We start from the raw sequence: 23365 nt of genomic DNA, 5'->3' as shown, positions 1-23365 counted from the left end.
CAAATTTTAAAATTTCTTAATTAGTCATTGTCATGCAACCCAGTGCTGAAGGCAACCCTTGACTCACCACAAAGAAGTAACTGAAAACATGAGAAAATCCCACGCTAAAACATGACCCAAACAAACAAAACCAGTGAAGATTCCTGACAGTCTTGCTGTTGAAATCTTTTGGAATCAAATTTCCAGTTGACCACAGGGTGGTCAACTGGTAGGGCCAGAAGCTGTAACTATTTTCTTCCCAATGCACATTCCTAGGTGGAAAACAAATATTTGAAGGATTGGAAAGACTTTAAACAAATATTTGAAGTCCTTTCATCCCTGCCTCCTCCTTCTCATGGCAAGGTCATTCCCTGCTCTGGGTTTTGTGAGCCCTAAAGGTGAAAGAAAAGGAAGAAAAGGAAGAAAAGGAAGGAAGGAAGGAAGGAAGGAAGGAAGGAAGGAAGGAAGGAAGGAAGGAAGGAAGGAAGGAAGGAAGGAAGGAAGGAAGGAAGGAAGGAAGGAAGGAAGGAAGGAAGGAAGGAAGGAAGGAAGGAAGGAAGGAAGGAAGGAAGGAAGGAAGGAAGGAAGGAAGGAAGGAAGGAAGGAAGGAAGGAAGGAAGGAAGGAAGGAAGGAAGGAAGGAAGGAAGGAAGGAAGGAAGGAAGGAAGGAAGGAAGGAAGGAAGGAAGGAAGGAAGGAAGGAAGGAAGGAAGGAAGGAAGGAAGGAAGGAAGGAAGGAAGGAAGGAAGGAAGGAAGGAAGGAAGGAAGGAAGGAAGGAAGGAAGGAAGGAAGGAAGGAAGGAAGGAAGGAAGGAAGGAAGGAAGGAAGGAAGGAAGGAAGGAAGGAAGGAAGGAAGGAAGGAAGGAAGGAAGGAAGGAAGGAAGGAAGGAAGGAAGGAAGGAAGGAAGGAAGGAAGGAAGGAAGGAAGGAAGGAAGGAAGGAAGGAAGGAAGGAAGGAAGGAAGGAAGGAAGGAAGGAAGGAAGGAAGGAAGGAAGGAAGGAAGGAAGGAAGGAAGGAAAAGGAAGGAAAAGGAAGGAAAAGGGATGGCTTGGAGTAACCCAGCACAGCTCCATTTCCAGACCTCTAAATCCAGGCATGTTTTAATCCAGAGTGCCTCAAGTTGGATACAATCTACCACTGACTAATTACCCTCTTAGAGTTTGCTCTTTCTCAAAGAAGTTTGTTTGATTTCAGGTTTTTCTGATTTACTCAACCACTTCTTAAACTCCCTGACTTTTTATCTCCTAATTCACTCTTTGAAGAAGTCTAGTGGTCTTGAAGGATGCCATCTCCAGCTGATGCTGACTACAGAAATAGCTCCAACCAGCACTGGAAGCCTTCGGATTTGGAAAAACTCCCTCAAAGCACAATCTCAGAACGGAGAGAAGGAATTCATTAGCTCGGGGTAGAACTCAAATTATATTTTATTCATCCCTGATAGGTTTTTCCTTTCATCTCCCACAGCATCCAGGTGCCACTGCCTTGAGTCAGTGGAACTGACACACAAAAATGAAAGCAGGGAGGAAGCTCTAACCATATTCCAAAACCTGCAGTCTCCCCTTGGGCTTCAGTTCAAGTTGTCAGACATCAGTGCAGATAACAACCCAGCACATGCTGGGGACAGGAATCCAGGGCTGTTTACAAGCAGCAGGAGGTGTTATGTACCTCGTTTGCAAACCCAGTTGTTTGGGAAAACTTCCAAGGAAATGCAGCACCTATTGCTGAAGATCACTGGGCACCAGGATTTAGCTCCAAAAAGTTGTAAAGTGAAATCAATACTGGAAAAAAAATAAAACAAAATGGAAAGTGCAGCTTTTTGTTTATCCAGAGAAAAAGAGAAAAAAAAATGTTTGTTGCATAAGAAAATATCCCATTCTCCAATAAAACACCTCAGTTTGTCACTCACATGTAGCATCTCCCAGGATAAAATCAACCCCTTTGAGATGGAAACCATTATTTGTCTAGAGAAACAGCCCAACCACACAGAGTGTTGCTAAAGCATCACTAGAGAATGACACCTTTGGGTCACTGCTGGTGCAAACTTGATTTCTAAATGGGACCTCCAATGCTTGTTTCCCATTATCCAGGTCAATCCAGCAATCAGCCTCAATACATTCTAAGAAACTTGGACACGGTACCAAAAGTAGGTCATAATTAAGCAAGGTAGCTCATAAGAGCCTTGCAGGTTGCCTAGAAACGACATTTGCTGAAGTGTTTAACCACATCTAAAAATAATTGTCCAGACAAATCACAGACCAATGGGAGAATTGTTGGAAAAAAAGCTGCCTCGTGCCGAGTAGGGGATGGAGCTCTTTGATCAGCCACACTCCTGTCACAAAACGAGAGAAAAATCATCCCCAGCAAAGGCAATACAGGGATTTATAGCACAGTGTGAGGTGTCTGCAGCAGCAGAGACCTTGTACAGCCTGCAGGACATGGTATCAATTTTAGGCCATGCCTGGGAAGTCATCCAGAGGAAATCATGGCTGGAAGCTGGGCGCAGTGCACAGGAATGATCTGTAGGATAAACCCGCCTTTGTATTTACAGAGCAGCAACTATTCCCCATCTGTGCAGTTCCCAAACCTGTCAATAACGCCAGGCAAGTGCAGAATATTGGAAAGCAAAGCCCAGTTCCTGCTGGATGAAGAACAGGATGTGCTGTTTGCTTGTCCTGGGGGAAACTCTATGGAAAATGAGGCCCCAACATGCTGCAGGAAGAGATGTTTTGGTTGTATTCCCTGTGGAGCAGCTTTGCCAGGCACTGACCCTCGGTACAGCAGATGGAAGTACAGACACAGGTCTTGGAAGTGTGGACAAAATGCTTGGAAAGACCTCTGACCTGACATAAAATACCTGCAGAGCTTCAGTCAGCAGCTTGTCAGTCGTCTGGCATCTCAAAGCACAGAAGAGTCTCCAAGGGAAGTTGATGGGGGATAATTATAAATCCCTTGGGATCTGGGCAATGTGGGGACTGTCACAGGTGCTGAGAGCAGCAAACCACTCCAGTCCAGGCCTGTGTGGAAAGGCTGAGAAGCCTGAGTGCTTCCCAGGGCTCACACGCATCACCTCCCCTTCCTTCCTCCCTCTGCCACTTCTCAAGAGTTTCTCTTCAAAGGAAAAAATGATGGCAAACACCTTCAACTCCCACCATTAGTTAAATTTCCATCTCTGCTGCAAGGTAGAGGAATAAAAGGCTAACGTGGAGATTTCCACTTAGCAAAAGCCAAAGACAAAAAAGCCCCAGGGATAGTTTCCAAAAGTAACAGTGGTGCTGCCTCCTATCTCCACCCACAAAGCAGGGCCTGGTTGTGTCACTTTATGTCATTCTGTTGGAACCCTGGCTGCTGAGATTTGGAGACTTTCTGTGCTGCCAGGCACTGACCCCCAAGAGAACACTGCACTGACCTGAGGCTGTGGAGAAGCTTCCAAAATTCAGTGATAGCACTGGGATTGTGGGTGTGGAGTTTGAACAGAAGTGTGTGATATCACAGGGTGGGGAACCCAGGGTTTAAGGGTTTAGAATATAGTGATAGATATAAAGCAAGATGGAGGTTTTGGGTTTTGGGCTGGTCCTTCTTCACCTTCTTCTCCATGGGTTTGGGTGGTTTTGTGCAATTGGATAAAACAGTGCACATTGCAGGACATGGGTAGTTGGTTATTGAGTTAAAAGTAAAAACAGTTTAGGTGTCATTTTTTAAAATTTTTAATAATCCTTAAAAGGCCTTGTAGAGATAGATATGGGGCCATTTTGTAGCCTTGTTGAAGTACTGCAGAACTCACAGCTTGTGAGACTGTGACACAGATAAGAACTAATCAACATCTGAGTCCCAACACGAAACGCCGTCTCTGCGCATTTAATCCCAACCCTGACCCAGGCAGAAAAAGAAGATAAAGAAATTACATAATTCCATAGCTGAAACTCACCTTTCCACCCAGTTCTTGTAGCTGGGGATGTCCTTGGCATAGAGGAGCTTGTTGGAGGGGGAATCTTTGCCCAGGCGGTGCTCTGAGGTGGAGCAGGAGTCCATGAAGGTCTGAGCCACCACGGACAGGCAGGCGTCTGTGATGCTGTTTTTGTGAATGTCGAACACAAACTGGGGGTTCTTGATCATGTTGACCCAGAACCGCAAGGGGAGGCTGGAGGAGAGGTGGCAGAGGGGAAACAGTCAGGGCACAGCTCACAGGAGACACCACAGCAGCAAAAGGAGGGTGGGGATCAAAGATCGGGATGTGGATATGGAGATTCTGGGATAAACTTTGCTATGCAATGAATTCCTCCCCTACAAAGTCTAGGAATCACCTTTTGTCCCTGTAATCCTTACAAGGCAGATTTTGTGAGTCTTAGAGTCAGTATAATCTTATTGAAGGTGCCCATAAATTAATGGGAGCAAAATTTAGGTGATGACAAACACTCTGAATCTGGATATGAAGATTCTGGGATAAACATTGCTATGAAATTAGTCCCTCCCCTACCAAGTCTAGGGATGGTAGAGACATCACCTTTTGTCCTTGTAAAACAAGGCAGAATTTTTCAGTCTTAATACAATCTTGTTGAAGGTGCCCATAAATTAATGGGAATAAAGTTTAGGTGATGATGACAAACACTCTGAATCTCTCTGTGTTAAGTTGCAACGGAAAGTTGACCCTGTTGGTTGCTCCATCAGATGAAGACAGGCATTGAACCCACAAAAATTATTATGGTGTGGGTTATAAAGTCCAGAGGAGCTGTGGCTGCCCCTGGATCCCTGGAAATGTCCAAGAACAGCTTGGACAGGGTTTGGAGAAACTTGGGACAGTGGGAGGTGACCCTGTCATGGCAGGGGGTGGCACTGGATGAGTTTAAGGTCCCTCCCAAACCATTCTGGGATTCTACACCTTTGTCATTGAGGGACTTGGCTTTTAGCCCTCACAGCAATCCCATGGGAAGAGAGGTTGGTGGAATTCCCAGGTGGACACGGAGAATGCTCATGGCACATCCTGTGTGCTAGGACACCATGTCCTGTCACTCTCTGTGCTCCAGCCCAAGCCTGCACATGATCCCAGTACCCAGAGCAGGAAGCAGTTGCTACGTGACAGGGAAAGCCCGGTTGCCTCAAGGAAAAAAAAAAAAGGAGCTGGGAAACAAGAATCACAGCCTTTGATATGAAAATCTATCTGCCCTAACCAAGGAAATGCTATTCCAGTTGCAATCCAAAGCCCTTTTCCCCCTTTTTCTCCAAAGAGCAGCTCATTTGTATGAGATGCCCTGAGGTACATGTATGAGATACCTCCAGCCTTTGCCTGGAGCCTTTTGTCAGGGCAGGTGCACTGCAGTGATCAGGCCCAGGAGCTGGGAAGTGTCACAGAGCACAGAGCCCAGCCCCTGTCTCTCTCTCAGGCAGATTTCTAAATCTACCTTCACTCTCTGCATCTTTCAGCTTAGCAAATTCTCCTGATATGATATTCAGAACAAACTCCCCATTCCTCCCATTTGCTGATTGCACTCACAACACTGTAAAAAGCTCATCCCCAAGCCTGGTGGATTTTTGGGTAACAGCCTTCCTGACAGAGAGTTGACACCGTGGTTTCCTAAACCTCTGTGGGTTCTCCTGAGCAGCAAAATCACAGAACAAAAGTAAAGGAAAGCCCCACACAGGGAACCTGGTCAGCCAAGTTCAGGAGAAGAGGGAGATGCTGGAAAACACAGAATTATAGAGTGCTTTGGGTGGGAAGAGACCTTAAAGATTATCCAGGTGTAGGGACACCTTCCACTATCCCAGGTTGCTCCAAGCCCTATCCAACCTGGATTTGAACAATCCAGGGATGGGGCAGCCACAGCTTTTCCGGACAGCCTGTCCCAGGGCCTCAGGGAGAATAAGTAAAAAATGTCAGTGAGACACAATGGAGTTGTGGGAATTCAGGCTGGGAATGGAGAATCATCACTGGGGGGATGAGGTAGATGGGTGAACCTTGCAGAAGTCCTTGTGCAGGTGTTTGGTGAGGAGCAGAGTGTGTGTGTGTGTGTGTGTGTGTGTGTGTGTGTGTGTGTGTGCCTTGCTGTGGGGAGGGGATAGGGGACGATGTCCCTGGCTGGGAATAAAGGAGCCCTGTGATGTGACTTTGAGTTAATTTGATCTGATTGAACAGATTTCTTCACACTGCCCCTTTTCCCACAAACACACACACTCTGCCTTCCCCCCTCCCCCCTTAAATAAACCTCCTGCTCATTTAGGCTGAGTGGCTGCAATCAGCCTTAGATTAGTGCCGCAGATAATGTTAATAATATGCTAATGTTTCATTAGTTGAAAGCCTCTTTGGTGCATGGGGTTTCTTTTTTTATGTCACCGGCGCTGTGACGATCTGCCAACTGCATGGCTGGGAAAAGGAAAAAATGCATGAGCTGGGAGCCCCACGGCTCTCCTCTGCTGCTCCTTTTATAGTCCCTGTGTTTGCACAGGGGAAGGGGAGGGAGCCGTTCTCCAGGGAGCTCTTTCCAACCGGGAGACTCAGCAGAAACGAGATTTTTCTTCACCGATCCTGGCTTTTCCCACTGTCCCATTGCAGGGATGAGGAGCTGGAGCAGGGGGCTGATGTCACACTTTGTCCCTGATGTCACCCTTTGTTACTCACTCCAAAGAACACTCACATCCAGCTCCAGACCCTTTGGATACCTTGCACCACTGGAGATGCTCTCCTGGCCTCCAGCTGCCACCCAGGAGGGCACAAATCTCCTGTGGGTGCTCCACATCCTCTGAGGATGTCTTGGGTACCTTAAAATTCTCAGTTGGCACGAGATACCTCTGTGTGGGCAAATAAATAGAGCCAGAATTTAAAACACCCAGTGCAGATGAAGGCAGTGGTGTTGAATCCTCTCCTATTCTTCCCTAAATATTCCTATGTGAGCCTGGACATATTCTATATATTCTTATGCAGAGCCTGGGCACTGCAGCAATTAAAAACTTCATTTTTCCTCATCAAATCCCTCACAAATCCTGCAATTTCTGTGTAATACAGGGCAAACTGGCACCTGTTTAGCCAAAGTGCTAATCCTTTAGATTTTGAGATCTTCTGACTTCTCCATCGGCTTGGCAAGACTGAGCCTCATCCTTTGAGCCCCACACCAGATTCCTCAGCTCTTCCAGCAGCCAGATGGCAACCACACTTCCCTCTAGTCTCCTTCCAGCCCGGTATCCATGCTGGGCTGTCTCACTCACTCACCAGTTGCTCTTCCAGGTGTGCCGCACGTGGGGGTCGTGGATGTTGTGCTTGTCTGCCTGCTCATCCAGGAAATCAAACATGTACTTGATGGCCAGGGGGAGGGCACTGCCACGGTGGGCAGTGCTGAAGATGGTCTCAAAGAGGTCGTCCACGAATTTCTGGAGGGTGCCCTGGTGGGAGAAGGAAGGAAGGAAGGAAAGAAGAACATGAGGTACAAGTGGGCAGAGGATGTTGAATTTTGGTACTCAGCTGGAAACAGGGCAGGTCTGTGGATAAACCAAGGTGTGATTGAAAACTGGGGGCCATCTAATATCAGTTAAACGTGACGTGACCTGTTTCCAGCTGAGTACCAAAATTCAACATCCTTTATCATCACAAGAACCATTACACCTCATTTCCACACAGATTCCTCTCTCTGCATCCCATCCTTAATGCTGTAGTACATCCATAAGACAAAACCCAGCCATTTTTCAGGCTGGCTTTCACTCAGGGCCATCTAAACTGGGAAAAGAAGTCTGTAGAAGGCTGTAGAGCCCAGCAGAAGGTGTCATGGAGACAAAAAGGACAAGAGAACCTAGAGAGGTGGGTGGTTAATGTGTGGCCAGTGTCCTAAATAACACAAACTACATTCTCAAGAGGCCTCCTCATCTTTTATTCCCCACTGTCAGGACAATCCCAGATCCAGGGCTTGGAGAGTCACCCTTGTGAGGACAATTGACTTTTAGCAGGAAGAGAGGAGCTGGAATGTCTGAGGGTGACCAGGCTTGGAGAAGGGGACAGCTGAGGAGTTCTAGGCTGGGTTTGGAGTGGAACCAGGCAGGACACACTTTCTCTGTCATCAGAGCTTCACAGGCATTTATATGTGGACAAACAGCTGCTCTAAAATAACCAAAAATCAGTTGAATCTCCAACAAACATTCCCTGATATGATAAATTTCCTCTCCTGCAAGATAAAACTCTGCCCTTTCTCCAAGGGCCTAGGGAAGAAATGTCTCCTTTCTAGAAACAAAGCCCCGGGTTCCACCAGAGTGGCTCAAGTTTACCTAGAGCTAACAAACACTTAATTAGAAAGCTGGTGTCTCTGGCTGATTCACCACTTGATTTATTCTTTGGGAAACCAACAGAGGCACCTTTTGTTTGTGTGAACTCCTGCGGGGTGAACAAAGCCCTGCAGCACATCTCACTCAGAACGGGCTCAGGAGGGGAAATCCTCTTGGTCTGACATGGGAGAGCTGCCCTCAGGTTCAGCTCCTGCAGGGAATTAGTTCTCTACATGCTCACCCTCACAAATGCCACAAAAAAACCTTTGAGGCTTTTAGGGGAGAGGCTCTTGGGTATCAGAGGTCAGGGATTTACCGGAATAAAAATCATTGTCAGTTTAACAAAGTCTTCCTGGGATTGTATTACAGCAACTGCTCTCTCTCCTTCCCTCCCTCAAAGGGTCACAATGAGAAAAAAAAAATTGCTCGGCCCAAGAGGGGAAACAATAAAACCCCAACCTTCCTACTCTTTCTGTTGCTGTGCAGGTTTTCCATCTGCTTTCCAGATATCTCCACAATAAAAACCAAAAGATCAAAAAAAAACCAAACCAAAACAAAAAAAAACTAAAAAAACCAAACCAAACAAAAAAAGCAACAACAACAAAAAAACACCCAACAAAAAAGCCCAACCCAAGTGTTGAGTTTGTGACCCAGAACAGAAAGCAAAAGCAGTTCAGTGGTGGGGTAGGGGCTGCATCCCCAGACAACATAAATCAGCACCAGTCCAATGCTTGCTGGTCTACACCAGCTGGGGCCTGAGCCCTGGGGAGCAACACTTTCCTTTTTCAACATTTTTCACATGCTGTGTGATCCATAAAAGCCTCCTGATGCCAGGGAATGGGGCATGGGCCAGGGGCTAAAGACAAAGCTGCCTTTCCTCCAAATCCCTCTGCAGCTCAGCCAGCCTGAGGCTTCAGGAAGAGCCAGACACCAGAGGCAAAATGAGCTGAGGAATAAATGAGCAGGTAAATCTGGAAAGTAGGACTTAAACTAGTGATGGAAATGTGTCTGATGGGTAAACTCAGGCAGCATTTGTGTGAGCGCATGGAATTGTGTTTGTGCTTATTAATACCCTGACAAAAATGAAGAAGTTACGGATGTGTTTGGAGATTCAGGTCAGGATGTCCCTGCTCTGCCCGTACTTGATTTAATCTGTATTTTCTCTCTGTGCATGCTGAGTTTTCCTGTCTCACTGTAAGGTCAATGTAACCCTCTCCAAGTCATCAGCACAAGAGTCTTTATTGGCCCAGGGAAAATGTGGAGGAGGATTGGTACCACAAAACTCAGGATTTTGTGGTACAGGAGCCATTTCAGACTGTGAGGCCTGACACATCTTTGGAGCCTGCTCTGAGCACCTGTCCTGGGTTTTCACTTGCTCAATTTTGGTACAAATTACAAACCAGTATAATCAACAACTCCAGCACCTCCTGCTTTGCTTTTCCCACCAATCTCATGGCCCTGGATTGTTACTCCTCCTTGCTTTTCCAGCGTCTCTTTTTGGATTCTGCTCAGAACTCTCCCCTTGCTCTGTTTCCCTTCTGTTCCTCTCTTTTTACCCAACTTTGGCATCCTTTCAGCAGCCTCTCACTTTTTGCCGACAAGAAATTCCACCCCGCTCTCAAACCCTCCTGTCCCCCGCCCTCACCACATACCTTGGTGGCCAGTAACCTGGTCAGGTAGATCTCAGAAACCATCTTGCTGCCTCGGTCACCCTCTTTTTGGTCTCCATGCTCGTGGTTCTTGACCAGGTGCCACATCTTGACACCGCTCTCCAGGTCGGGGGTGATCATGGGCGTGCGCGAGCGGAGGCTGTCGGGGCTGCCCGTGTAGCGGATCATGTTTTCTGCAGGGACACACAAACAGGTTTATTAATTATGTTATATTAATTGAATTATGTTAAGGGGGGGGGGTTTTTCGAATGTTCTAGAAGGGTCCAGGGTTTGGTGGAAGGGTGGTCTGGCGGGGCAAGGCAAGGTAGAAGAGGGATTGGATGGAAGATCTGACCATCATTCAAAGCCCTGCAGAAATGATCGGTCCAGAATGAACGGCGTTAAAGACCAATGAGAAGCCTGGAAATGAGCCAATCACCATGTGGATCCAAAATGGACCAATCCTGGACTTGAAGGGGGCAACAAATGGGGGAAGTTCAGTTGGGTCAAAGTTCTTTTCGGAAACTTGTTTTCTGGGCAGAACCCAGTGCACTTGGGGGTAGCGCACTGTTCTGGTTTTGGCTCACTGTGTGGGTGCTTGGGCTTAGCCTAGGTACTCTGTTCCTTGCAACTATTTTAATAAACAAGAACCTCTTTCTCCAGAGAAAGTTTGGCCTCGTTCATATTCATAACATTGGCATTGGGGTTTTCAGGAATTCTGTTTGTGACGTGCCACCAAACATGTTTTTCAAAGTATTGTCCGTGTGGTTGGTTTAGCAGAGGCAGGCGGTGTCACCGGGCCAGGTGTGATGTCAATGTCTACACTACTAAATTAAGTGAGGTTCAAACAATGATTTCCAGCTCTCCATAATCTTCACCTCTTATCATGTTCCCTGGCAAGTGGCACTGTCACTGTCAGACACTTTGGTTCAAGGGGTAGCACCAGTTCCATTTGATAACCAGTTCCTTATGTGACTGGTTTTCCCATATTTTATCCATGCCATGCCATGCAGCTTAACATAAAAATATTGATGTCTCTAATGTGATCTCTAATTTAGCTCCTCATCCCCAGATTTACAAAGAGCTGCCTCCCCTCTCTCCCTTGGTATCAAAGCAAACAATTCCTGCCCAGCCATCCTCCTTACTCCCTGCTCCAAAATCTTGTTTTGACAGAAATCAGCCAGAACCCCAGGTGGACATCCACAAATTTCCTCCCCAAGAATAATTTTAGCCTCCAAATTTTACCTCTCTTTGCCTCTGAGTGATGGCACAAGGCATTCCCCTCTCCCTGACCTTCTAGCAATGTTGCCTTTTCCAACCATAATTATCAGAAGTGTTGCACCTTTCTGTAGCAAGATCTGAATCAGCCTCATTAATGCATTACCAATCTCTACATATTAATTATCAGATGGAATATCCTTTTTCTCTCTGGATGCTGTTTTCTTAATTGCAATTAACAATCACTTTTTGACCCACCACATCTTCTCCTCCCCCTGCCTTCTTCCCTATTCCCTCCTCCTGAAAAAATCAAATGGCAAAAGAATTAAAGAAATCCAACAGAAATTAACCCCCCTCAAGTCTTCCTTTCCAAAGGTCACTGTGTCTTTCAGTAATTGCAACAACATGGCAAAGAGGATGAATATTAATAAGGCCTCATGGATCATTTATGTCCTTGGAGAAAGTGGAAGGGGGCACCCCTGGACATTGAGTAACTGCTCTTGCCTTTAAGATAAAGGGAGTAAGGAGGATTGGAGATGCTTCCATAAATTAAAAATATGAATAAAGTGATATGACAGCAGCATTCAAGTTAGAGGGGGGTCTGCAGCACCCTGGTTGTGCATCAGGAATGTTTTGCTTTGCTGTCCAGCATCACCTTGGTGAGACACAGGCTGGATGCAATTCTAGTGCAGGGAGGAAGGTGTGGAGGGCGTGGGTGACACTCAGGAGGTCCCTGTTTGGTCCTGCAGAGGAGTTCCCACCTGGCGTCCCTTCCACAGCTGTGTCACTCTCTGCTGTCTCATGGGGACAGTGGGAACAACAGTCCACTGCCCTGAGATCTGCTGATAGAGACCTCAGACCCTAAAGAGTGACATTTGGTGATCTAAGAGGGAGGCAGTTAATTATACAGACTCCTCCTTTCATTAATGAGGGAGGAGAACCTCCCAAGAGCAGCCCAACCACTTGGATCAACACTTTGAACAAGCTGCCAGAGTTTTTAGATGGCTAAATCCTCCCCTCCTGCCTTATTTCACCAACTAATCATCCACCCATCATTTTCCCTGCTGGTGCTCAGAGTCTGGTGGCCACTGTGACGTTTGGGATATCTTCCCAGTGCTCTCCCAGGCAATCCCAGCACACGTGTGCGGACCTAGGACATTACTCTGGCTGCCCTGGAGGACTCCAGACCCTGGCAGGGGCTCAGAGACATTGGCATAGAGTCACAAACACCTGTGCCTTTGATTTTAACCCACGGAAACAATTACCAACTTTGTGTGAGGAGTTACAAGCCACAAGAGTTTGAGTAGAATGTTAGTGAATTTGTCGCAGGATGAAAAAGTAGAATTTTGGGGTTTTAGAATGGGGGTTCAAGAGGCAAGCTGGAGAAATCTGGGTGTGTCCTGTCCTTCTTCTTCTTGTCCTCCATCTTCTGCTGTGATGGTGACACTTCTATGTCGGAACTCAGTACATCCCTCCATATAATGTATTTACAATTACTTTCCAATACCTATCACCTCTGTTAGACAGTGCACTTCTATTCTAAACCAATCCCAAAGTGCCAGCATCACAGCAGAAGATGGAGACCAAGAAGAAGAAGAAGAAGAACTGGACACGCCTAAGTTCCTCCATCTTGTCCCTAAAACCCCCATTCCAAAAATCCTAAAAATCTACATTTTACCCCTGTGATAATTTTATTATTATACTATTCAAACTTCTGTGACTTTCAGGTCCTCATACAAAGCTGGTAATTTGCTCCACGGGTCAAAATCAAATCCCCAGGTGTAGGTGATAGGCATTGGAAAATTATTGTAAATAAAGTACACACAGTTCTTAGTATAAAAAGCCAACACCACCCCAAGGGCAGGGACTGTGCCACAACCCGACCTGCTGGACAGATCTCAGCAGGTCAGAGAAAGAATGTCAGAGAAGAGAAAATAAACAACCCTGAAAAGCAGAACTGAGGAATCTCGACTTCTTCTTCTGTTGTGGGGCTGGGAAAAAAGACTTTTAATACCTCAGGGGTCATCTCAACCACAGAAACCTGAGACACACAAACCCTTACCATACTTGCTGGCTGACGTCCGGGACACCGTGGAGTTGTTGACTGCGTTGTAGGCAGTGACTTGCTTGGAGACCAAAGCCACCACAGATCCATCTGGGACCTGCATTAAAAAAAGGATAAACTGGGTCAATAAACTTCTGAAAAGTGGCTGAGGACCATGCCCAGGGCAGCATGAGCTGCAAATCAGCGTCCCTGTAGGCAGGGCACAGTCTACCTTCAAAGCTTCAATTTCCTGCTTTGCTGAGTTGGTCTAGTAATAAAAAGGGACAAAATCTGTTGTTTCACAGCCAGAATCTGCACTTGGACAAAGGGACAAGTGGTGACAAACAGATTCTGCTCCATCCAGGCCCTGATTCAAAGCCTAGTGACGACAGTGTGAGTCACTGAGTCATTTAGGTTGGAAAAGGCCTTTAAGATCATGGAGTTCGACCATTAACTCAGCCCCACTGTGTTCACCACTAAGCCATGTCCCCAGGGGCCACATCCAGAGGCCTTTTAAACACTTCCAGAGGTGGTTTTTGCATTAACCCCAGTAAATCTGACAATAGGTTCATCCCAGGGAAGCTGTTAGGCAGAGAAGGAGCATGAGAATAATAAAATCATCTGAGCTACTTCAAACAGGCTTGGCTGTTCCATTAGGATGATAAAGCCAATGTGAAATGTTCCATTCCTTCCTCCTGGATTGCAGGTGATATCTGGGTGCCTGGTTCAAAAATTCCTGTCTACAATTTTCCACTATGACCCTGTCAACCTCTCACCATTCCCTGTCACAAAGGCACTGCTGGACTGAAGGGACAGCCACAACTTCTTTCTCTTTGTGGTGTCAGAGGGTGGAAAAGCAGCAGGTTAGGAGTGGCTGATGTCCAGGATGTTGTGGGACAATGTTCTGAGGGACCACAGGACTTTTTTAAAGGAGCCAGGCTTTCTGTTTCTACAGCAAGGCAAATCATGTGGGTCCCATGTCAGAAATGTTAACAAGCCCATGGCTCAAAAGAGCCATATCAGGAACATCTGTGATAAATAAGACATCATAAAGAGGAGATGGGTAAAAAAAAATCCCTTCTAACGACATCTAACTCTTGTCTGTGTAATAATAATAATAATAATAATTAGCACTTGCATGGAGTTTTTCATCTTCAAAGCATTGCAGAGGCTAATTAAATAGCCCCTCAGCTATCAGGGAAGGCAATTATTGGCTCTTTGTGGTTTTAGCCCCACACCACAGATGGGGAAACTGAGGCAAAGGCAATCTCAGTGTCTGTCCCAGCATGATCTGTGTCAGCCTCCAGGACATCCAGGAAAATGAAGTTTCCTGAGGACCTGGCCCAGCTCATCATACAGCTGGGAGCTCATTGCCTGAAGCAAAGAAAACATGGAAAAAGCACAGAGAGGGAAGAAAATTATGCCTGGTTTGTTGATGAAATAAAGCAGGAAACGTCCTTGCTCTGTCTGGGGAAAAAAAAAATCAAATCAAAATCAGCCAGCAACGCTTCAGTCAATCTGAAGTAAAAGTTTTGTTTCCTTTTCAAATTATTGCTTGCTGCCTCCTCAGCTCAGCTCTTAAGTGACAAGAGAAAATAATCTTGTTATGAAACAGAGGTTGCTGAGGTGTGATGGAGGAAATGACAAAATCGTCAGCATCGGATTAAATTTAATGAGGTCTTTTTTGTTGGTGTTTTTTTGCAAGGGAGAAGACTTTTACCAAAACTTCCCTTTTATCATTAAATCTACCACTTGTGTAAGACATTTTCAGACATCTCTAACCCTCTATTATGAATTTCAGGTCACGCAGGGAGGAAGGGAAGCAGAGCAGGTCACCTGGACCAGGTTAAAGGTTAAAAAGTTCCTTGTAATAACAACTCCACTGCTCCATGGTCTCCAGCCACGCTGTTTTCCACCTCCCTTTTCCAGCCACCAAGCCTCCCTCTTTCCATTTTCCCCTCTTCCATCCTTCTGAACTCTGCTTGCACTAAAAGGCCATGGATACATTGGGAAAAGGGGCGTGGAGGGCCTCGATTTGTTTATCTGCCTGAGAAATGTTTGCTCACGTTGTCCTCATCTCCTCTTCACCCCCTCCACTCACCAGGGGTGTTCTTTGAGAGGGAAAAAAGATTTTTTTTCTACCCTTGGCTTCCTCTCTAGTGCTGTTCAGGATAATTGGGACATGGGCAGGAGGGATGTGCTCAACACGGGGGTTCTGCCTAGTTACTGCCCACTCAACCACTCTTTACCTCTGCACCTTAGCACAATAAAAACCACAGAATTATTAAGGTTGGAAAAGACCTTTAAGATCGTCGAGCCCAACTGTTCACCCAGCACCGCCAAAGCCACCACCAACCCATGTCCCCAAGTGCCACAGCCACAAGTTTTTGAACACTCCCAGCAGTGCTGATTCCACCACTTCCCTGGGAAAGACAATAATATTTTGATTTTTGCTTTGGCAGAAAGAACTCCTCCACTCCAACTCCTGCCCACCCTCTCCCACAGATACCTGGTAGTGTGCCAGCGTGTTGAGTCTCTTCCAGTCGTTCTCTATCTTGGTGGTGATGTCCTCATCCTGAAGGATCATCCTCGCCCCGCTCGCCTGCCGCCACTCTGCAAGGAGAAACAAACAAACAAACAAACAAATAAATAAATAAATAAATGAGACAGGTGTTGCCTTTTTCCCCACCTGGAAATGAAACTCGAGACAATTTTAGCAATATTTAGTAATATAAGAGCTGATCTTTATTTGAAGGCCTTCAGGGATGGCTGTGGAAAGATGTCCACCCAAGTCTCCACCCCTCCTAGGGGTGAGTATGATTTTATAGGTTTTAGGAAATTAGCATCATTGATAAAAAGAACCAGTTAGGAGGACAAGTGGTGATGCAATTCCCACCCCCAGGTCAAGTCCCTTCTCTGGACATCCCCCCTTGGCACTGGCAGTGCTTTGTCCATGAGAATGTCACTGAAAAAGTTGTTCTCAACCTTGGTTCCCAGGAAGAACCAAGACAGCACTGGCACCCTGCACCTCCTGGGGATTGGGGCTCTGGGATTTGTGTTGTCTTTCTGCCTAGGTAAAGGACATGGAAAATTACTGGGAAAACTAGCTACAAATATAATAGGCTACAGAGCTACCAATATATGTGTAAATTCACAGAATTCACAGAATGACCAGGTTGTGAGAGACCTTCAAGGCCATGGAGCCCAGCCCAGCCCCTGGCACCCAGTCCCACGTCCAGGCTTGTTAAACACCCCCAGGGATGGGGACTGCACCCCCTCCCCGGGCAGCCATTGCAGAACTTTATCCCCCTTGCTGGAAAAGCTTTTTCCTGCTCTCCAGCCTGAATTTCCCTTGGCACAGCTCGAGGCTGTGTGCTCTGGTTGTGTCAGTGCTGCTGGAGAAAGAGCTCGAGCCCAGCTGGGCACAGGCACCTTTCAGGGGCTGCAGAGAGTGATGAGTGAATTATACAGGGAACATAGAAAAGAAAAGGAAAAACCAAACAGTATCACAGGGACAGAGCCCTGGCACTCCCTGTGCCCAGAATCCACATGGACACACCTGTGTGGGCACATCACTCATCACCTCTACACCCTGATCATTCACAGTGCTTAACTCTCAATTTACTCACAGCTGTGAGTTGTACTTCCAACATGGCTGTTCCCAAGACCAGCCTGCCCTTGCCTGTGTTTGTCATCCCCATGGGACAGGAGGAAATGCCACTTGGTCCAGGGACAGAAATCCTGGTGCTGTCTCCTTTGGCAGCACAGACAGAGCCTTCAGCAGTGCCTGAGATCTGTGCCCCTGCCAGGACCCAGCCCAGACAGGGCTCCCCTGGGCACAGAACCTGTGCTGGGCTCAGCTCATGCCCATTGGTGCTCCCAAAATGCTTCTTGCATCTCAAATCCACGGATGGGCAGCACGAAGCCTCTAGGTGCAGGCCTAGCAATGTCCAGAATTTTTGCTTTTTATATATTTTTCATATGTTTGTAGCTCTGTAGACTGTTATTCCATAGTTACCTAGCTCCTAGGATTTTCCCTGCCCTTCCTCTTAGATTTTAAAATAATAAGCTAAGCTTCTAACACATTCCTGAAATGCTGTTTAGTCTCATTTTCAAGGAGAGGACCTACAAGAAGAACATTTTGTTTTCTGATCAGAATCTGAGAAGACACAACAAGAAATGGGGCAAAGAAGCCCTGGATCAACTCCAATGGAGCAGAATCCAGGGGGAAAAATTGCCTGAATTCTGAATCCAGGGGAAAAATTGCGTGACCCACTGCTCTTCCAATTGGCAAATGTTTGTTAGATAAGATAACTTGTTAAACTTATAAAACTTGTAGAAGGGCAATACTGGGTGTACCCATGACCACTGGACCTCCTGGAAGCTTCCAGATAAAGGTCTGCTTTTTATTTTAGTATTTTAACATCATTGCAAGAGCTTTTCTCTTTTGATATTAGGCAAAAATAGCAGGGGCACAACTGGGGGGGAAAGCCAGGGGCAGATCCAACTTCTGCTCCATGTAGGATGTAAATTTTACAAGATTTCAGCACCTGCTTGTGGGCAGAAGGGCTCCTGCTTCTGCCACTTCTCCAGGCTCTGCCCTGGAATGATGAATTTCTGCAGCACTGCAGCAGCCCCTCACTTCCCAGGGTGCCATTTTTTTGCTCAAATCTTGAAGAACTTTCCATAAAATCACAGAATCATTAAGGTTAGAAAAGACTTCTGAGATCTTGGAGTCTTGAGGAGGATTGCTACAGCTTTCCCCACAGAGGACTCATGGACTTGCCTAAAGCATGGAAAACATGAACATGGCCAAAAGGAGAGGAATTCTTCCTGTGCTTTCATCAAGCTGGACCATTCAAAGCTCTCCTCTTGGTTGTCACATTTCAGTCACAGTGACCCAACCAAATACAGCTTAGCCAGAGCCACAGCAAAAAGTCCATTCATTTGCAGGAGTTAATTAAAATGAACTCTTGGATACGGAGACTTCACCTGCCATCCTTGCTTGTTTTTTCCCAATATAAAAATGCAAGGACCGTTGCAAATTTCTTTTGGTTTCAGCACTTTTCTTATCACATAATTAAAATGCAATGGGAAAGCTGCACTTTGACTTTATTATTCATTGAAATTAGCAGGAAGAGGTCAGCAACTGTGTTTATTGCTGGGTGTTACTTTGGCTGGAGACACTGAGGGTGAGCAAGGGTTGTGTTGGCTGAGCACTGATCCTGAACTGCCCTTCAGCTACTCCAGCCCCTCACATCCTCACCTGCTGGGGTGGCTTTGCATGGGAGGCATTTATGGAAGGGATGGAAAGCTTCCAGCTACTAGAAAACTGTAAACACTCTTGTGAAAAACAAATGTTAAAAGTGAAAGAAGCTCAGGAACTTTCAGGAGGTACAGATATCACCTATCAGTAAGCACATGACCAAAGAATAAGCCTAACCATAAACAATATTTCTCAGATTATCCAAAACTGTGAGACTACCATCAAACAAACCAAACAAATAAAAGCCCTATAGTACAGCAGACAATATTCCAAATATAAGTATAAAAAAGCCTAACAAATTAACTACATCACACTACCCCAAACACACCAAGGTAAACACTGCGTACTTACAATAATAAAAACCACCACAAAATAATTAGAGACCTACCCAGGCCCTCATGCTATGGCCTGTAACACCATCGTAAGTCTTAAAAAACAAGTCCTTTAAAAACATAATACCCCTAAAAAATTGAATCAAACTACAAAACTCATTTCAAAACCAACCTTATCTGCACCTAAACTAAAGAACATAACACTGGGTGTACCATATCCCCTACCATACACCAAATACCAAGTAAAGAAATACAATAAACTATTAAAAACCACTGCATCTACATCACCCCTGCGGAGTCTGAGGATGATGCTCTCTGCTCATTCCCACCTGGGCCAGATGCCTGCCATCCAACTGCTCCCAGACACTGCTTAGAAGAGCAAAACAAATGCTGAAGTTTGGGCTGGGATGGGAAATGGTGCTCTTAGAAAATGTCCCACAATGCCAAAGCCAATTCTGCTGTCACAGAATGTTTGTTGTGTGCCTTTCTCATGGGGTCATGGGGACAGTGTCACTTTGACCTCCCTCCTTCATGGCTCTGCATATTCCTGTTTTCTGCATGTTTTCTGCCCTGGCTCACCTTTGGAGAGGCACACACTCGTGTTTTGGGACGGATGCACAGGTTCTTGAGCACAGCTTTCCCCATCCTGGGCTTTATTTGCGTCCCAGGGCTGGGCAAGGTGGTCAGAGCAGGTTTCTCTCTGCACCAGGGACACCCTGAGATGTTTCCTCAAGCCTTTTGTGCAGGCTCAGGGGATCCCTGAGCCCTTTCCTTGGCCTTCCTGCAGGGAGGGACTGTGTGAGGAAGACTCAGGGCCAGCCTGACTGCACAAAACAAGGAGGAAAAGCTTCAGGGCAGGCTTGGAGTCTCCAGTCTCAGTTTTGCAGCCTGATTTCCCTGCCCAAACACAAATCACTTCACCTCTGATAGTTCACTGAGCTGTCCTGGGCTTTATTTGTATTCCAGGGCTGGGTAAGGTGCTCAGAACAGGTTTCCCCCTGCTCCAGGAACACCCTGAGATGTTTCCTCAAGCCTTTTGTGCAGACTCAGGGGATCCCTGAGCCCTTTCCTTGGCCTTCCTGTGAGGAAGACTCAGGGCCAGCCTGACTGCATAAAACAAGGAGGAAAAGCTTCAGGGCAGGCTTGGAGTCTCCAGTCTCAGTTTTGCAGCCTGATTTCCCTGCCCAAACACAAATCACTTCACCTCTGATAGTTCACTGAGCCCCTGAGCAATGACAGGGAAATGATGGGGAAAGGACCCCCAGTTGTCCCCAGCTCTTCCTGGCCTCACTGCTCCCCTTCTCCACGAGGTCAGGGGGTCCCAAAGAGACCTGCAAGGGAATGGGAAGGGAGAAGGTGACCCTGCCATCCATGCTCACAGCATGAAGTGAGCCCTGTCAGCTCTGTCCTGCTGGCAGCACCCCGTCCCCTCTCTGCTGGGATCCAGCACTCCTCTGAGCCAGCACAAAGGACAGACACACTCCAATCCAATTTGTTACACTCCCACCTTCCAGAGAGAGGGAGGAGAGGGGGAGGGAGGTAAAAATCCCATTAACTTTATCAAGCCTTCCAATCAGGAGCAGTGGTAAATGCAAACTCAGGAGACAGCTGCTGTGAAGCCTTTATATTTCATTCAGCAGATAGTGTATCTTTTTATTGCACGCAGGAATTACTTCTTTGCTCCTTTTTTTTTTTTTTTTTTTTTTTAAGGAACAACCTTTCTGTTCAACTTGACTGGGAAAAAGGAAATTCCAGGGGCCCTTTGGCAATGAGGTGAATGTAGCAATGTCTGGCTAGGGGGTGACACTGTGGGGAGAGGGAAGATGGGGAGATGTCACCCTGCACCTCAAATCCTACAGAAAATGTTACACCTCCCTCTGATCCATGTCTAGGCGGAGAGGAGAAACTAAACTCTGTTTCTAGGGTGGAGAAAGGGATGGGAACAGAAGTTTATCTCAGAACATGGAGCTGGGAAACGACAGAGGAATATTTCATCCTGTATGGAGTGAATATAGAGTCACAGATTGGTTTGGGTTGGAAGGGACCTTAAAGCCCGTCCAGTGCCACCCCTGCCATGGCAGGGACACCTCCCACTGTCCCAGGCTGCTCCAACCTGGCCTTGGACATTCCAGGGATCCAGGAGCAGCCCCAGCTGCTCTGGGCACCCTGTGCCAGGGGCTCAGCACCCTCAGAGTAAAGAATTTCTGTCTTAAAATCTAATCTAAAACTCCCCTTCTTTTAGTATTAAACCATTTTTCTGTGTCCTGTCACTCCAGGCCCTTGCCCAAAGCCCCTCTCCAGCTCCCTTGGAGCCCCTTTAGGCACTGGAAGTTGCTCTGAAGCCTCTCTGGAGTCTCCTGCAGCTCTCCCAGCCTGTCTTCAGGAGAGATAAATGCAAACTCTCTGTCTTACCCTATACATACTAAAGTTAGACCCAGTTTAAATGCTTCCAGTTTAAAAGAACCCACATCCCAGCACTGCAGGGCTGGTAAGGCAGTGAAATCCCACCTGGCATGGTCCAAAATGAGCCTGGGACAGCTTCACTGAGAACAAGCCAAGCCAGCAGCTCCCTCCCTCCACCTCTGACCTCAGCACCACCTTCCAAAAAGCATCCAGACCCCAGGGAAGAGCAAACACCTCGGCATGAAGCCACATTCCTGTTTTGTGACCCTCACACCTTTCTGTTCTCCCAAAGATGGGGTGTTTCATGTGCGGGAGAGATCTTTTAAAAATGATAATAGCAAAAATCACCACCGCGGAAAGAAGTCATTACTCCGAGGGCTGCAATTTGGGGGTTTGCACTAAAACCTAACCTCAGGGTGTCCAAAATCAAGGCTTTCAGCTGACAACCCCCTCCAGGAGTTGCCTGGGCAACTGCCAAACGTTGTGACATTTGCCACACACACAAGTCCCTCTGCCTGCAGCTACCCTGCATTTAACAGCTCAAAACAACTCATTAGCTTGTTTGCTTTCTGCCATGTGAGCAATCTGGCCTGAGCGTGGACAGAAAGCCCAGAAAATGGTGATGGGAGCAGGAAATGATGCTGCTGTTTGAAAGCCACGGGTTCCAAGGCCAGATTGCAGCCATCTGCTCTGCCCTGCTCTGCTCCAGCCCCTGAGCTCAGGGCAGGCTGGTCCTGAGAGCTCTGGGATGGTTCCTGAGGGCCAGCAGGGCTTTCTGCACTCCCCTTGCTGCCTTCAGCATCTCTGAAGGATGCCAGGTGCCAAGGAGCATCATTTCCTTGAGGAAAAGCTGGGATGGAGCTGTGGCTGGGTGTGTGGACCCTCTTCTATTGTATTTGTGCTCCCCCCAGACGAAGGCAGGAATGATAAATCTGACTCCATGTTCTTTGAAGGCTAATTTATTATGTTATGTTATGTATGATATGTTATGTTATGTATGATATGTTATGTTATGTATGATATGTTATGTTATGTATGATATGTTATGTTATGTATGATATGTTATGTTATGTATGATATGTTATGTTATGTTATATGTTATCTTATGTTATATTATGGAATGCTATGCTAAACTATACTAAAAAATACCGAAAGCATATTTACTCAATGCTAAAAAGATAATAATGAAAACTCGTGATTCTCTCCAGAGTTCTGACACAGCTTGGCCCCAGTTGGCCAAAGAGTGAAAACAACTCACACCAGAATCCAATGAAACAATCACCTGTGGGTAAACAATCTCCAACCACATTCCACATGAGCACAACCCAGGAGAAGCAAATGAGATAAGAATTGTTTTCCTTTTCTCTGAGGCTTCTCAGCCTCCCAGGAGACAAATCCAGGGTGAAGGGATTTTTTCAGAAAATGTGAATGCTGCACTCTTGTTCCTGTTTCACCCATGCTCCTCCCACCTTGTTATCTGTATTGCTGCTATCTTCTGCTGGATAAGGGGTTTTTATTTTATATTTTAATTGTTTTTTCCCCCCAGGTGCCTCATCAGTGCTCCTGGCCAGAGCTGCCCATTAGCCAGTCTGCTGTCACTGTGGGCAAGCCTTTTCTCTGAGGGGGTGCACATGCTCATGCCAACTTTCTGGAACTTTCTGCTCCTCAGCACCACTCAGGAGGTCATGGAATCACAGACTGGGCTGGGTGGGAAGAGATCTGAAAGTTCCATCCCCTTTCTGTGGACAGCTTCCACCAGACCAAGTTGCTTCAAGCCCCATCCAGTCTGGTCTTGAAGAGGTCAATATTTCCTGAACCAGCAGCAATTCTGGATGCAGAATTGTCAGGCTCCAGCTGAAACCCTGCACAGACCCATTTCTGGTTCTCAGAACTACAGCGGAATCCAGTTAATCACTGTATTAATAGCGTGCAGGTAAAATTCCTGCATCTTATTTTGGACACATCCCTCATCTTCACAGTAGAACAAACAATCCCCAGCCACACCCAGCCTGAGATCTGCAGGAATTGGTCTCTGTGACCACCAGATGGGCCACGAGATGTGGCTGTGAAGCCCATTGCTGCGCTGTGCTGTGCCCTGGCACCCTGCCCTGCCTTCCCTCAGGCTCCCCCCACCTCTCAGCACTCCAGAGCCATCGTGGGTCTTTTCTGGATGATGTACGTGATCTGCTCTTTACTGCTGCTGGTTTTGGCAGCTCCTTTCGTTATTCTAACTGG

The 23365-nt window shown here is 46.7% G+C and overlaps 1 protein-coding gene across 1 annotated transcript in view; it reads right to left on the bottom strand.

The window, feature by feature from the left end:
* The window catches only part of LOC102039897 (plexin-A4), a gene marked incomplete at its 5' end in the record, with an annotated part of 176450 nt that overhangs the window by 15428 nt on the left and 137657 nt on the right, over positions 1-23365 (bottom strand). Inside the window, 5 exons of the mRNA XM_031063698.1 lie at positions 3906-4118; positions 7179-7348; positions 9871-10061; positions 13148-13247; positions 15639-15742. Of these exons, the coding sequence (XP_030919558.1) occupies positions 3906-4118; positions 7179-7348; positions 9871-10061; positions 13148-13247; positions 15639-15742 (778 nt within the window). The remainder of the gene's footprint in view (positions 1-3905; positions 4119-7178; positions 7349-9870; positions 10062-13147; positions 13248-15638; positions 15743-23365) is intronic.

The sequence above is a fragment of the Geospiza fortis genome, unplaced genomic scaffold, assembly GCF_000277835.1.
Source record: "Geospiza fortis unplaced genomic scaffold, GeoFor_1.0 scaffold129, whole genome shotgun sequence".
NCBI lineage: Eukaryota > Metazoa > Chordata > Aves > Passeriformes > Thraupidae > Geospiza > Geospiza fortis.
This window is presented reverse-complemented; position numbering and strand designations above follow the sequence as displayed.